Here is a 17384-nt window from a genome sequence, read left to right as displayed (position 1 = left end):
AATATCCAAAAATTGATGAAAATAAAATCTTTAAGGAAACCTAACTTCAATTGTTTAGCATAGCTGCATATTGATGGAAAGAATGGCACCTTATTGAACAATATAATACATTCTTACCACAAGTGGACTTGCTTAAATGTTTAAAAAACAGATTTATAAACCACATTATTCTCTGCCTATCATGCAGTTTTCTTCATTCAACAACTCTTGGACATCAATCTTTTCATAGTTTCCACCATGTGCAAGTGTAGCAATGAGATGCCACTTTTCAATGGGGATTCAAGCAATGTCCAGTACAATTTATCCATTTATTCACTATTTATTGAGGACCCATCTTTGTTAGGCACACTGTGAGAAGATAGCCTGCATGTAAATGAGTGCATATAGTGTATTAAATGAAGTATTTTACATACTTTTCTTGTGAAGTTATGTCTTCACCCTAAAACTTGGGGATTCTTTTATTCTTTCTTAAAAAGAGTGTTCTTTTATATATTGGATCTATAACCTCAAGAACACTTTCAGCATTATCATCTCAGATATATTTTAGTCTTGCATAGTGAGTTTGTCTTCTTAAAGTGTTTTGCCCTTGATATTTTTTTCTGTTTGATTGTTGTTTGTTTGTTTATTTGTCCTGAACTGAAAATAGAAAGTGGCTTTAAAAGTATAAAATTAGGCAAAAGGATAAAACTAGGAAAGAAAAGATTATTTTTAACCCAAGAAAAACATTTCTAACTCCATAGCCTGTTTTACACTAAGATAACCTCCTAAAGAATTCTGAGGAATCTCTAAGACATGGATCTTTAAAGGAGGTAGGTAAATTATTACAAAATATCCTGTAAGGAAGATACAGCATATTTAATTATACAAACCAATGCAACCACTTCATCTGGAATCTGTACTTTTTTAATTCTATGTGAAGGTTACTGATAAATGCGTAAGTTGGACACACTTTCTTTGGAAGTATGAAAACTCCTTGAAAAAGGCCATCTTTTTCAAGAAATATTAAAAGGCAATATTATTTAATAGGAAACCAAAAACGTGTAATATTATTGTTCATTTATAGCTCCCTAAGTTAATGTAAAACTTCTTAGTTATAGCTTTTTTAAGCTTCAGGAAAATGCCTACATAAATATAATGCATAGATTATTGTTCCACCAATAAACAAAAAATTGTTTCACAGAACACTGGTGTGGAATTTTTTGTTTTTGTGGTATCAGGGATTGAATTTAAGGTCTTACACATTCACAGCAAGTGCTCTACCACTGAGCTATATCTCCCAGCCTGTTATAGAAGTTTTTATAATTTATTTCTTTTTAATCAATTGGTTCACATGCAATAAGAATAACCAATTTTTATTGAAAAACTACAAGTCAATTTTTGAATCCTAGGGCAATAAATTTCTGAAAATCTCTGACTGCCTTATTGTTCTTTTTTCTTTTTGCTCCTACTTTTTGAAAACCTGAAAGCTTTCCAAACACATGTACTTTTTTTTTTCTTTTTTAGTTTTGTAAACATTTGCTTCCAGGCTAAAATATCTTGCCAACTTTGAGCCAAGATTATTTTTATGGTTGAACTATTAACTTCTGAATATAGGGCTTTATAATGGAAAAAGGCTCAGACCCAGAACTTCTATCAGTAAATGACACCACCATAGGATATTTGAGAGTATTGCATCTTGATATGTTGGGATTTTGCATTGTTTAAATTCTCTGTCCACAAAGAGAGGCTAATTGCCTAGGGTCTCTTGGCTCTGTTTCCTTCCAACTGACTCCAAGGGAAAAGTATGTTAAGATCCTCATCTTTAGGATCAGAGTGGGAGAGGGGTGGGGGTAAAGGTTAGAAATTAGGCTCAGGCTTTATCTGGAAAGAGACACTATTTATTCTTATGCCTTCTGGATTCTAGAGTGTGGGAATATCCGCTAACTGATTTGACCAGAGCCAGTCTGCTGTATTTGTCAGATAGCCTTTCTGGTTATTGAACTGCACATTTACTTCTATGTTAACTTCTGTTATGTTTAGCTGCCGTCTTTGATAATAAGATTGTCATGTATGGTAGATGTAGATAAACTCAATGAACTGTCATTAATAAGTACAGTGAATTAATTAATAACAGTCTGTACACAAAATTTGTGAACATTCGATGTATGTTGTTCATTGAAAGATTTAACTTACATGCATTTCCTTGAGTAAAAGTAAAATTTCTCTGGAACAGAGAAGTAAGTATCAGGTAACTATGGCAAAGATAGCAATTGTTCCAATAGTCTGTCTTCTCTTCATTACAGACCTCACAAGAATGCCCTTTTATCCACATTTGTTTTCTTAATTGCAAAACTCTGCTTTTTCCCCCTCTCTCCACCTTGTCATCTCTGATTTCTTTTGGTTGTCTTTTCCTGGTTTCTCTTTTATACTCATGCTGGCTGTTTCCTGTTTACTCTTTTTTGATTTTGTCTTCCCCTCTGGCCCTGAATGTGGCTTTCTTACAGACACAGAGGCCCCAGCATGACTACCCCAAAGAGCCAATTCCAACTTGGACCCAGAACAACACCACTGTTGTCAGGAAGGTGGCTGTCTCTGTGGCTGCATTAAAACAAAACAAAACAAAACAAAACGCAAAACACCAGAGCACTAAACTGGTCTTAATTTTAACTCAGAAAGAAAAATTAAGTTAATTCGTAGCAAACTCTCATGGAGCCTCTTTGAGGATCATCTCCATTGTAAATGCATGTCAATGCCTAGCTTTAGGCATTAAAAGAAAGCATTAAAAAAAAAAAAAAAAAACCACATGGGTCACTGCCCTCAGAAACATTTTTGTCCGGTCCACAAATATTCTCTGGGGAAATAGAAAAAGTGCTTATCTTGTACTCTTGATTTTTTTTTTTTGAGCATGCAATTTTTATCAGTTTGTTTTGTTTTTGTTACTTTTTTTTACTCACTGCTTATAAAACTAGCAAGCAGAAGTCTCTCTGGAACAAGATAGAATCATAAAAGTTTTCAAGAATCTCATCAGAAACTAAACAGTACAAATTGCACATTCTTCATGGAAGTATCAGCCTTTAGTGCGTGCCTGGATCCAACTATAATAGATTATCCCAAAGTGGGAAAGAATGAACAGTACAAAATTAGCAGAACTGGGAGCAGAACTTGTCTAGTGAAGGCAATATGATCTGCACTTTAGGGCCTGGATTCTAAGGCAACGTGAAATAGCAATGTAAATTTTATTTTTGTAAGAAAGTCCTTGGTAGGATCTCTAAAGGGAGGCTGACTCACTGAATTGAATACCAGGGAAACTCTATGAAAAACTACAAGCTTCATGAGTCTCATTATAATATACTATAATCTTCCTATTATTTATATAATAAACACATACATGTGCATGCCTAACTTAATATGCAAAGGTAATATGTATGCAACAAATATTTACATATTTATGTACATTCCATGTTATGGAGCTTTATGAATCCGTTTGGGATATTCCTGAGAAGAAACCTCACCACTTTTTCTTGCAATATTAACAGACATGTCTAAATAAATATTCACAAGAGTTAAATAGATTTCATTTATAATATCACGGGCTTGTTACTGTAACATGCTCTCAAGCTTCACATTAAAAGCAGAGGAATTACCAAAAAAGAAACAGTTAAGGTATAATAATAATTTTAGCCATTCTTTTTCCAAGTTGCTATAATCTACCCAAAGATAACTAATTGTTCAAAGTAAACATTCCACTCAGACCACAAAAGGAATCCATTACACAAACATATAATTCACAGTCATTTTTAGTGGGTTGTAAACAGTTTGGAATGAGTATAAAATGGGACAAAAATCAAAGTGAGCATTTTGAAATGAAAAAGTGTTTGCTACAAAAGGTCAGTCCCTTTGCTTGGCAAACTATGTAGAAAAGCCTGGGAAAATGCTGATCACACAAGCAATGAGGGAATTTTAAAGCCAACAGCCTCCTTGTTTCTTTAAACAGACATCGGAACCTATAACTGGATCCTGTCAAACAAACGACAGCAAAAAAATAGAACAGCTGCTATGAAGTCAAGTTGAGAGATAAAGTTTTCGAGGCTAAGGACCTTCTCAGAAGTGGAGGAAAGGTCTTTCTTAAATCTTTAAGCAAGGTTATGGATCCCAGGGTGGCTTTTAGGCACCAAGTCAAATATGTAACTTTGTGTATCATTCCTGTCATAGCATTTTTGTGTTTCAGAATTGAGACAGAAAAGACAAACTTCTTGTTGATTAGCATCTGCTGAGGCACTCTGCAAAGTAGCTTGTACCTGGAATCATCAAATTTGGAAGACATGGCATCATTTTATTTTTTTTTTAAATTGTGGTAGAAAGCAGAAAACATAAAATTCACTATCTCAACTATTTATATGCACATAGTTCCATAGTGTTAAGTATATTTACATTTCTGTGCAACAGATTTCTGGGTATCATTTTAATATGCTAAGTAGCTTGTGGGTATATTAACCAGAACTGGGAATCTTGAAGGAAGAAGGAGTTGTTAGAGCATATTCCAAATGATGTCAATCCTTATTACATTATCGTAAAAAAAAAAATAGTTCTATTCCCTTACAAACAAAAATGTATTGTATGTACAAAAACATGTTTAGCATAACTTTATACTCCTTCACCAGTTAAGCCCATAACTCTAGAAAGAAGTCTTTAGTAGGCACATGTTCATATTGTTGGGTAGAAAGGACAGGTTTGCCACTTAATACATGTCCTTTTTGGTATATCCTACTAAGTTTCTCCTTATATTGCATTGCCACAATATGTAAAACAAACAAACAAGCAAATAAAAAAACCCCAAAAAACCGCTAATAAGGCAAAATTAAACTTCTCCTGGTCTTATATGAATGTCAAAATCAGGTAAATATGTGTTTATTATTATTCGGGGCCTGCTGAATCATTTTTAGGCACACCAGTTTCCCCTGTCTTTTATTATCACGGTGGTTATTCTGTCTCATAGTGTCTGATCTTTTCTCTCACAACTCTTGACACAGTTTGTGCCAAGATACTCTCATAGTCATGTGGGCATCTGTTTAATGTCTAGCTCCCCAATATTCTGAGCTGATAGCATGAAGAATGACCCAGAAGGTCCTCAACAACTACTTGTTGCCTGGGAGCAGCACACAAAGTGTCTGCTTCTTCATTCAATCAATTTCCATTGAGTACTGACACTGTGTCACATGGCTGTGAAAGCTTATTTCCAAATCCTGGACCTTCATGAAGGGCAGTCAGTCAGTTACACCTTTTCATAAAAAGAATTATGACTTGAGGTCTTATTGCTTATGACTCAAGGATAGCTACACTATACTTTGGTTCAGGTCTCCAAGGCTCTTTTCTCTAATAGATACAGGTGACCCTATTTTAAGTATCAGTTTCTGTGTATATGTGCCATCATCATAAACTTTATGAAACATTCTATGAAGTAGTGAATAGTGGGCTTCTCACTGCTTATATCTACCTACCAGTGTGTGTCAGATTCTTTCTCTATGAGATTGATACCCCACAACTTAAAAAATGTTTCAGGGGCTGGGGATGTGGCTCAAGCGGTAGTGCGCTTGCCTGGCATGCATGCGGCCCGGGTTCGATCCTTAGCACCACATACAAAACAAAGATGTTGTGTCTGCCAAAAACTAAAAAATAAATACTAAAAAATTCTCTCTCTCTCTCTCTCTCCCTCCCTCCCTCCCTCCCTCCTCTAAAAAAAATGTTTCAGACAATCTCATTTTACCAACAACATGAATTGAGCATTGGAGGAAATTGCTCGAAAAGAAGAAACAAAAGTAGAATTTTTCATTGGCTGATTCTGATACCTTATATACATGACCTGCTACTGTCAGGGAAAGGCGGGGAAATGACCCCTGGAGAGCAGTAAAGACTAGCATGCCCTTGTACTTTGTCCTCCACCTCTCCTAGTGTTCTCAAGTTTAAGCAGACTGTCAAAAACACCTAAATAATTTCTGTAACAGTTGGTGAAGAAGAGAGTACTCCAATGGTATACAGGAAAAGAGGGAATCAATGAGATAAGAAAATACACTAAATAAGTTATTTGCCATATGAGTTTACATTCAGCTCACAAAGATATTCTTCCAGGTATGACAAGAGATGCAAAATTAAACCACCTTGCTGTAGAACAGTGAATGCATCTTGTGGCAATTTCTAGATTGAAATTCTCTGGGGAGACTACAAAAACATGAGCAGTTTGGGCTGGGTGTGGTGGTGTATGCCTTGTAATCCCATCAGCTCCAGAGACTGAGGCAGGAGGATAACAAGTTCAAAGCCAGTCTCAGCAACTTATCCAGGCCCTAAGCAACTTAGGAAGACCCTGTCTCAAAAAATAGAAAGGGGTCTAGGATTGTGGCTCAGTGGTAGAGCACTTAACCTCACATATGAGGCATGGGTTCTATCCTCAGCACCACATAAAAGTAAACAAATAAAATAAATTGTGTCCATACACAAGTAAAAATATATAATGAAAAGGGCTGGGAATGTGGCTTAGTGGTTAAGTGTTCCTAGGTTCAATTCCTACAATTTGGTGTTGTCAAATACAAGCAATAATATAAATAAATACCTCAATCAATGAATGAATGAATGAACAGCAAGATCTACCTTTTTCATAATGTTTTGTTTTAAATATTTAAAAATACATTTAAAAGTACAACTACAGTTTATAGATGATTTTTTTTTGGAACCTAGAGTTGCTTTACAGTTGATCTATATCCCTAGTCATTTTTATTTTTTATTTTTTTGTTTGACACAGGGTCTTGCTAAGTTGCTGAGGTTGGCCTGGAACTTGTGATCCTCCTGCCTTGGAGTCCCTTGTTGCTGGGATTACAAGCACGCACCACAGCACCTGACTAGATGGTCTCTTTAAGGAAGAGAAAATAATCTCAACAAAAAAATAAAGAGGAAGGAAATAATTATTTTTTCTAACAGCCAATGTGAGCACTGAGGCCCTTTTGCTCAGACTGAGAGTAAACATACAGTGTTCATTAATTGTGCCTTTTCCAAAACTGTTCCATAGTATTTCCCTTGACTCCACAGTTGAATATGTTAGTTGGAAGAAGGTCTGACTACCAAAAGGGTGACTGCAGGTATGCTGAGTTCCTGTAGTGCTGAGAGACTTGGCACCTTCATAAGCTACTTCCTAATACCAACCCCAGCATATAATGTCTTCAGAAGCTTGAATAAACATTGGACTTAGATTCACATAAATTATTTCTGTCCTGAAGTTCTGTATGCCAGAATTTAGTAAAAAAAAAAAAACAAAAAACACTTTGTGTAAATAAAATTGGTGTATAAATGCAAGAATATTCACCCAAGTAAATGATCATAGAAAAATATAATCAAAAGTACACACTTGTAAATCTTGCAATGATGTGAGCTGTTTATCTTGTGCTTCTGAGTTGTTATTGAATATTTCCATAGTTTCTTTAAGCTGACACTGCCAATGTACTTTGGTTTTTCAGTTGCTTTGTGTAATTGTAAAGTCTTCAAGTTTCATTAAAATGCTCAGGAATTATTTTAATAATTATATGTGTGATTAGTGCCTGTTTAGTGCTTGATCTACAAATTCATTTTAAAAGTAAACACTGGAACAATAAAATGGAATGCCAGATATGACTGCTCCTGTCAGCAGAAACATTGTCTTATTTTATTAAAAATCACCAACAAAATGTCATGTACAAAAGATACAGCTTCTATTTATAGACATTTTCTACTGTACAATATTATAGTATCTGAACACTGCAAGGCTCTAGCAGAGTTTTCATTTTGCCTAGGGTAAATTCATAAATCGAGAGCTATTTTTCATACATGCATACATCTTATTACAGCTTCCCCCAACGTCCTATTTGGATTTGGGGTCTAATATAACAGTGCTCACACCGCCGGTACTGAGTATTTATAAGTGAATGAAGATTTCCTGGGAATGATGATAATTTAGCTATTGGAAATAATAACATTATAATATTCTCAGTGATCCATTTTGGCTTTAAGTACTTATTAAATAATATTTATTCCTAAAATATGTACTTATAAAATTAAATGAAATTGCAATATGCAATAAAAACACATTTCTTTCTAAATTCCAATTGACTTCATTTCTCACAGACACCTCTCCTTATGTTTATTCTGCAGTTACTTTTTTCTACTCTCTCTGTACCTTCAGCTCTTTTCTCTGATGTGTTGATACACTTTCTCACTGACTTTATCCACATTCTCTACCCACTCTTCCCCCTCTTGTTATTCTCTCATTCCCTACTGATATGGGAATAATAGGATCCCAAGGCTGTCCTTACAGTATAATTAAAGTGTGAATTTCCAGGAGTTAGAAATTGCAGACCATTTTTATTATGCTTCTATAATAAAGCCAGGTAACATTGAGAGAATTAAAATGGCTTTTTCCTAGCAGATTACGTGGTAAAGATTTTTTCCCTTTGGTTCTATTGTTTTAAGAAAGTAGAAGCCGGAAATGAGAATAGGTTCACCAATTCTTTTTTCTGAAAACACCTCTATCTTTTACATGATATATATCCCCCTAGATCCTGGGAATATGTTATAAACTTGTAACAGATGGTGATGAAGCTTCACATTTTTATACAATACATTTTTTAAGATTCTGCATCTACTCAGTGTATCTTCCAGGAAAAATGACCTTGAATGAATGAAGTCATAGTTTGAAGGAAAAACACTCCACAGATAGACCAGCATAGAAATGATGAGTCAATTGGGTTTTGTTTTGTTCTCTTCAGTTAGATGAAATAATTTCAGATGAAAAACAGAATGTTGAAAAAAAGGAATTGAAGGTCATCTTAATACTGGAGGTGCATTTGTTAATTTTTCCAGGAAAACCAGTTAGCTGTATTCTGTACTGAATAGAAACATGTGGAAGATGGGGTATCTCTGTCTGCAAGTAGAAATGCTATTTGCTTCACTTGGGTAATGTTGGGGGCTTACCAAAAATTGTTCTGGCACAACGTCTACCAGCATGAATGTTAGGAGGGTTCTAACACTGTGAGTGCTGATATTTTATGAATGTTTTATCACTGGCTTGGAAACAAGAACTTTGCAATTGAATCAACAGTATGTCAGACAGACAAAATATTAAAAAAAAAGAACATTAGTGAGAATTACTAATGTCCCTATTGTAAAAACAAACTGGAGTTAATAAGAAACTTGATCCTCTTAACCGATTAACGAAAGTCAAGTTTTAATTGCATGGCTTCCCAGACAAATCAGGTGGCACCGTTAACTTGAGCATTGGTTGTTCAGAGGGTGCAGCAATGAGGGGAACTGCTGCATATTCAGTTACCCACCTCTTTTTTCGACAGCTTCAATGCATTGCTTTACAAACCATGGAACTGTGGAATTTTCACGTTCACACACTGTGTGCAGATGAGAGCCAAAAATTTGATCTGCAAAGGAAACAAAGATGAGCTTCATTAAAATCCAAGCTTGCGTTGTTCTTTAATTTGATTCTGTTTCCATATCTAGTGCATGCTGAAATCTTCATCTTGCATAGGAATTGATTTTTTGCTTTAATTTCAAAGTGTCTATGGCAGACACACAAAGACTATAACTCCCTTCTTTATGGAAAAGGACCCTGGCCCCAGAGTAAGAAAGCTAACACTGGTATTGATTAGGCAGGATGACTGAGTAAGTTATAGTCTCTCTGGGCCTTAACTTTATTGTCTATAAAATAAGGACAAAGAATTAAGGTAACTTGCACAAAATAATTTGACTTTCGTATCCTGCATGTTTTAGAAGAAGTTTATCAGTAGTCATCAAGATTATGATTTTATAAGTATATTTAGGACATTCATTCTGCAGATCAATGGTATTTGAAGAGGCATGTTGCAGAAGAGGAACTTTGAAGGGAATTGCTTCACATTTCTGTGCTCTGAATGCCCTTCCTCCTCTTTAAGTATCACCTTTCCTTTGGGGTTCAGCTCAGATCACCCTTTCTCCACAAACTCCTTCCCTCCTATCTTAAATCTTCATGTTCTATGCCATAGGTTCTTTGGAATACCAATTACTCAGGATGTTCATGGGGGATGCTAGAGAAGGGCTTGTGAACCAAGTGGTTTAGCAACATTAGATTGCACAAAGTTAAACAGGTATCATTAAATTGTTGTTATTTTCTAGAAGTAGTGAAAAGTCAATGCACATGGTGAGTTTCTATGGTTGGGGATGCATTATTTCTCAAATGAGTAAATCCTTTTATTTCAGACAGATCCTTTTTGGACAAATGTTTCTGAGAACACATATTACAAGTTCCCAGGCAGCTTAGTAGTCTCATTTGTTACATGACCTATGCTACCTTACATTATATACTTGAATTTATAGGATTTACTCTCTTAAACCTTACTTTGAGCACTTCAATAATCTATGTCTTTTTCTAGTTACCAGAATTAAGCACTGATTTTTGCATAGCGTGCACTCCTGAACTTTTTTTAAAAAAACATTGTTAAAATATGTATAACATAAAACTTACCATTAAACCGTTTTGAAATATACAGTGCAGTGGCTTTAAATACATTCATAATATTTGCGGTCACCATCATCATCCACTTCAAGACCCATTTCAAGAGCATTGATAATTATTACTGATAATAAAAGTAATATGTGGTGAGTCCAAGGGCTTCCCATTTTGATCAGAATGAAATCAAAATCTCTCTTGTGACTTACTGTGCTGTGCATGATCTAACCTCCACTAATTAGTTGACTTCATTTCTGTCCTTTTCCCTCTCACTAAACTTGCCTGCAGCCCCACTGTCCACAATACTGTTTCTCATCACTGGCAAAGCGCACTTCAGCCTCAGGGACTTTGCACTCATTATTTCCTCGGCATGGAACTCCATTGCTGCAGGTCTTTGATCAAACTGTAGCTTCTTATTGTAGCCTTTTCTAACCACCTTTTCTTAAAAATGGCACCACTCAATACCATTTTCTGTGCCATGTTCCCTACCCTACTTTTCTTAGAATATTTATCTCCACCTGACATACCAGACTCTCATGCTCTCTACTTAATTTTTTCCCTTAAAATGCAAAACCCAGGAGAGTAAAAAACATACCTATCCATTATTACTAGATCTCTGGTACCTAGACAATATTTGACACATACTGGAAGTTAAATAAACATTTGTTGAATGACTGAAGACACTATCTTAATCAGTGGAGAAAATCAATAAAATAGAAATATGTAAAATGGGGAGAGAGCATGTAATGAGGTCTAGCAGAATGCCAGGTGATACTTTATTATAAAGGTGTGTGTGTGTGTGTGTGTGTGTGTGTGTGTGTGTGTGTGTGTGAGAGAGAGAGAGAGAGAGAGAGAGAGATATGAGTGTAGTGAAACTTCAAGGAAGTCATGATTTTCACCCATTTTCTAGGAAAAGGTAATACAGTGAACTGTTAACAACTTTGTCCAGAAAGAAGTAATTAAGCATAATGCAATACTGATAATATACTTTATAGTGGAAATGAGCATTTTTTTTATCCAATAGACAGAAATAGAAAATATGCCCCCAAAACCTGAACATGGTCTAGAGAAATGGGAAATAATCATAGTTATTTGTTTCAAATACTTGATTGAGTTTGAAGACTTGTTTAAAACCATGAGCTACTCTTAAAAAGAATAACATAAAATATTATCAAAGAAAAAATAAACCAGAACTTCAGATCAAATGTTTTAATTTGGCTATACTCAAGAAGAATTGCTATAAAGTACAAAACTTGTTAATAGACTCCATATTTCAGATCAATTTCACAAATATTTATTGAATATTTTCTGTTTTCACAGCAATGCAATAGTATTAGGTTGTAAAAATGTATCAGGATGTTTCTTATTATAGGGGCTAATAGAAACAGTCAAAGAATATACAAAACAGAATATGGCAGGTGTCATAAAGACATTGCTGAATGCTAAGAAAGCTGTCCTGTAGTGTAAGCGTAAGGTAGTTTCATGACGTTTAGTACAAATGTGCTGTGTGTGTGTGGGGGGGGGGAGGTGTGGGGGGAGATATTGTTGAGACAGTGATCATTGAAGAAAAATGGATTCTCTCTCTCTGTCTGTCTGTCTCTCTCTCTCTCTGTGTCTGTTTTTTCTTCCCACTATTAACACCATTTATCAATAATGTTATGCTTTGGGCTATGGCGGGAATATTATCACCATGAGACAACAAGCTTGAGAACAGGAACTAACTCATTAAAAGAAAAAAAGTAACAAAAAAGTTGACTTAAACCAACCCTAAAACATTTTCTCCAGATTTCATGTTATGTGAGATATTTTCAACTGGGTATTCTATCATTTGCATGGTATGGCATTAGGAAGTTGTTATTTTTTAGTAAAGTATACATTATAATCATATTTCTGTTTGCAGAGGTTTACTTGGTAGCACTTTGTAAAGAAAATGGAGGGGCACTGAGAGTAGGGAAGATCAGACACAGGAGATAAACTAAGAGGCTATTGTGATTGCCTAGGGACAATGTAGTTAACAGAGTCACCATAGTCATCACAGAGATATGATAAATATAATCATTGGTAACAATTATTCTTGTCCTGTCTGAATTAGATTTGTACATTCATGTCCTTTGTCATATGACCATGTGTCATCACCTGTGAGTTTCACTACTGATAATATAATCCATAGTAGAAATGAGCATTTTTTATCCAATATACAGAAATAGAAGATATGTCCCCAAAACATGAACATGGTATAGAGAAATGGGAAATAATCATGGGCATTTGTTTCAAATACTTGATTGAGTTTGAAGACTTGTGAGAGTGGGCAGCACTTATCTCCTCCATTTGATTGATCTTGGGTTTAACTCTGTGACTTGCTTGGGGCAATGTCGGAATGGGTCAGTTCCAGCCTGAGGCATTAGAAATCAGCATAGATTTCTATTCACACTCTTGCTTCTCTGCCCTTGCCAAAAGAAGACCTGCTCTGGACAGCACCTACCCTTTCAGCCTGGGCTCCAGAATAAATACATATGGACAGACTCAAGCAAATCCTTAGTGAAAGGATTAGTATAGTCAGACCTGCAGCTTAAAGTAGAGCTGCACAATCAAGTCTGGTGCAGGTTACCTAAACTGCAGACATACAAACAATAAATACATCTTGTATATGCTACTGAGATTTTGCATTTGTTATGCAGCAATAGCTTACCGACACACATGGCAACTGGATTTTAGGCTTTTGGTCACATCGGATTTTAAGCTATGCATGACAATGAAAACAAAAAGGAATGGCAGGACATGGAAACTGACACTATAGAGCAAATGAAATCAAGAGAAATGTCTAAATTTGCTAAGTATGAGTCCCAAAGGAAATGTTTTACACTTTAAAATTTAAATTCTATGACTTCAGAAGTATTGTGATACTTCTTGTTCTTCATTATGTCCAGATCAAGTCAATTGTGAATAATTCAATTGAGAGAATATGTAGTGAGCACCTACCATATGCCAGGCATTGTAAAGAATGCAAAGATTAATTAATTTAGTAACTATTACATGTCAAGTTTAAATTAGATAATGCACTATAGCCTGAAAATGTATGTGGCATATGATCTCCTACAGCTTGTGGGGTAAAATAACTCTCCCAATGGTTATAATAGAATTTGATCTGGGTTCTTACAGCAAAGAATAGAGAGGATTTATTGTACACTTGTATTAAACCAAATATGGTGTAAAGTACTTTATATAGGTGCTCCTCAACTTATGATAGGTTTACATCCTGATAAACTCATTGCAAGTTGAAAATATCATACATCAAAATTCATTTAGAATACCTAAATATATTGAATATATGTACCAAGCACCATAGCTTTGCAACACCATAGACTACAGAATGCCAGGTGTTAACCCTCATGATCCAGTGCTAACTAGGAGGTGCAGCTCATTGTGCCATCCTGTGTGGGGAAGCAATTATTCTACTTTCAGGCCCAGGAAAAGATAAAAATCTGACATATAGTTTTTAGTGAATGCACCTTGCTTTCACACCATTGTAAAGTCAAAAAATGGAAGTTGAAGCATCGTAAGTTGGGTACAATCTCTGTATTCTAGCACATGTAATTCTCATGTTCAACCCCAATTCTCTATTGGTGTCACCATTTTCATTCTGCAGAAGTGGAAACTGAGACAGAGATATCAGATCATTTGTGCAACACATAGAGCATTAGGCTGTTGGGGTGAGAGGAAAGAAGATGAGGATCCACACAATACAATTACTCTGGAATGGAGAGAACAGGTGATTCCATTGGTTTTAGTAAGTGGATGGAGGAGGTAAGAGAAGTCACTAGGCAAAGTTGACTCCCAAGTTCCTTATTTGAGGAAAACTGACATGCAGTCACCAGCGAGTATGGAGAACGGAAAATGGAATTTAGAAATTAAGATAAGCATTCAGATGCAATAGAATGATGAAGGGAGATAAATGTAAATAACACTCCTTGGATTTTTGGCAACTATTAGAATATGGGTGACCATAAGGAAAATGGTTTTGGAGAATGAAACTGAAAAGCAGATGATTATGGTCAACTGTTGAAAAAAGGCAGGAACTAGAAAGAGCAAATATACTATTTTAAAAATTTTCATGTTGAAAAGAAGAGAGAATGGAGTTGGAAGGAGACAGAGGACTTAGGGAAGGGTTTTGACACGGGGTGGGGAGGAGAGAATTTAAATGCTGGAAATTCTTGACTGCTGAGTAGGAGGACAAGGTGCACTACCGGCTTATTGTGGTGGTTATAATGTCAGAGGTGGGGGAGGTGTATTACTGCCACTTACTGGGCAGTTCATGCAAGTGCATCCAGTCCCTTAAAGAAAAATTATCCCTCCCCAGTTGACCATAGTGCCCTGTTGAGAAAACAGCCTAAATATATTGAATTTCATTATATAGAGAGGGAGATGTTTGCTCTCAACAAACAGCAAAACCAAAACTTTTCTTCTGACTTATATTCTACCTTGAACCTTGATGTACTAGGTGAAGAAGGTGTGGCTCTAGAGTATAAGAATGTAGTCCCTCACATGAACATGATTAAATCAAATTTATCATGTGGCTGAAGTTTGATCTATGTGATGCTCCTTCCAAGAAATCTGAACAGAGAGACTGAGGTTGTTCTCCTGTGAATTCGAACTCTAAGACTGCCTAGATTCAGACATTGGGGACTGGTATTGCCATTTGGGGATATGGTTATATGCAATGAGTGAGTGGATGCAGGAACTGATTTTCAGAGAGAAAATGGAATAGATATGCCTCAGCTTTTGACTTCCCAATGCCCAACTCCAGACACTTTATATTCTTGCCATAGCACTTGACATTTCCATGTCATGTACTGTGAGGTTCCCCTCCCACCCACTTCAATTGAACTCTTTTGAGTGAATTTGTTCTTACATCCAAATAAACTTGGAGTAGAACATGGATATAGCATTGGTTTAATGGTGTGTGTGTGTGTGTGTGTGTGTGTGTGTATGTGAGAGAGAGAGAGAGAGAGAAAGAGAGAGAGAGAGAGAGAGAGAGAGAGAGAGAGAGAGAGAGAGAGAGATTAAAATTAAAACAGAAACGTTCTAGATTGCCTGACAAAATAGTCCAATGGTATTCCCTATTTCACATCACACTGGCTAGGAATTCAGATAACACTGGCTTGGAAGGATATGGTGGATATGGATTGGTTTAGCTGGCTTCAATCTATTCTCCCATCCTCTTTTGAAAGAACACCCTGTTTACTTTGGGAATTATACCTTTCACATTTTGCTGCCACTTATTTAGGTATGTGATGATCCCACACCACAGCTGCATTTCACCTCCTTGGAGGTAGTAATTTTAGTGAACACATGGGCTAAGTGGATCCTGTTAAGAAAATCCTGAGACTCTTCTAGGTGCTGCCGGGAAAGAGGAGCCTTGCTTCAAGAGGACCTATGAAACTATGAAGGACTATAAATTTCTAGAAACCATGTTACTATCTCCAGAAAGACATAGAGAAGAATGAAACCAACAGAATAGAACCAAGCTGAGTGATGAGAGAACGGCTTCATAGCATTTTGTGTTCCTAGCTTCAGTCATGCCCAAAGCTATCCTTTCCCTTGGACTTTTCAATTAAGTAATCAAATTACTTCCACTTGTACTTTTGCAGTTTGTACAAGTTTCTATCTATTGCAACAGAATAAATCTTAACTACAACACCAGCCTTCAACATAAAATGATAAATTACATAACTTAGGGGAGACGGTGATGCACAGAAATGGTTTGCAAAGTAAAAAGTGCTATCCAAAGAAAGTAAATCAGAGATGAAGCTAAAATGTCATGGTCGAATTTGAGTGTGATTGTAGGATTGCCACCCATCTGTAATCTGATACAGTTCAGAGTTTGATACACCAAAGAAGACCATCCTGTTATAGGAACATGTTCGAACCACAGAAGTTGCTCTCTTAAAATAGTGTAGGCAAGCGGGAGGGAGAGGGAAGGTATTCTGCTTTCTTGGCAAGCATTAATGAACTAGCTTTGCCCCTAAACTTACATGCCTGTTGTCCTGGCACAACCTTAAGGATTTTTTTTTCTACTTTCCTCTTCCTTATGGTATTCCAAAAAAGGGAGCAGCCCCCGAACCCTGAGCTCCTAACTCCCCACCTACATTCCCATCTGTGGGCTCACTGGTAATCTCTTCTTCCTCTCTTAACAACTTTTTCTTTTTATTTAGAAAACACCTCTTGCTAGAGGTGCCAATATTTTTGGAATCCTCTGCAAATGCCTGTGGCCTCAGCAAGCGTGATCATTATATCTTCGTCCTACCGTTTCAGCACTTACACCAGGGGCGGCAGGCAACACATTGGTTGGAGAAAATCCATTTTCTGCAATTTTTCTTTGAAAGCATCTTTTGGTGAGAAAAATAAATAGACCTTCCACATGACTGCACTTATAAATCACGTTGTTTACATAATGAATTAGAGTTTAAGTAGAGAATGGTGGTTTTTAATCTTTAAGCTCTCCAACTTTTGACCGATTTAGTTAGTTCATCAGCATAACCAGGTTAAGTCTCCCAGATTACAAATTAGCTTCATTCTCCCTCATCGCTGCTATATATTTTTTGACAAATTATGGAAAGAACACCCAGTAATGGGATCTTTGTCAGTTAGATTCCAAATGAATCAAAACTACGAGGAGAACTACTCAATAGAGGCAGTTAAATGTTCAAATAATGTGACGGTGTTATCATCATTTACTCATGAGACAGTTTCCACATGCTTTTCAAAATGATGTTATTCTGCTTTCAAGAGAGAGGGCCATTGCAGCTCCTGTAGTAAATGTTAAAAGGAAGAACAAAGCACCTAAGACCACACATATGTGAGGAATGTAGAGACCAACCCAAAACAATAACAG

The 17384-nt window shown here is 36.1% G+C and overlaps 1 protein-coding gene across 2 annotated transcripts in view; it reads right to left on the bottom strand.

Moving 5' to 3' along the window:
* The window catches only part of Arhgap15 (Rho GTPase activating protein 15), a 591785-nt gene that overhangs the window by 211324 nt on the left and 363077 nt on the right, over positions 1–17384 (bottom strand). For both annotated transcript variants that reach the window (XM_021723074.3, XM_040294270.2), the window contains one exon: positions 9330–9428. In XM_021723074.3, coding sequence (XP_021578749.2) covers positions 9330–9428 — 99 coding nt within the window. The remainder of the gene's footprint in view (positions 1–9329; positions 9429–17384) is intronic.

This window comes from Ictidomys tridecemlineatus, chromosome 7 (genome assembly GCF_052094955.1).
Source record: "Ictidomys tridecemlineatus isolate mIctTri1 chromosome 7, mIctTri1.hap1, whole genome shotgun sequence".
NCBI classification, from domain to species: Eukaryota; Metazoa; Chordata; class Mammalia; order Rodentia; family Sciuridae; genus Ictidomys; species Ictidomys tridecemlineatus.
Note: the sequence above shows the minus strand (reverse complement) of the source record. Positions and strands in the feature narration are given on the sequence as shown.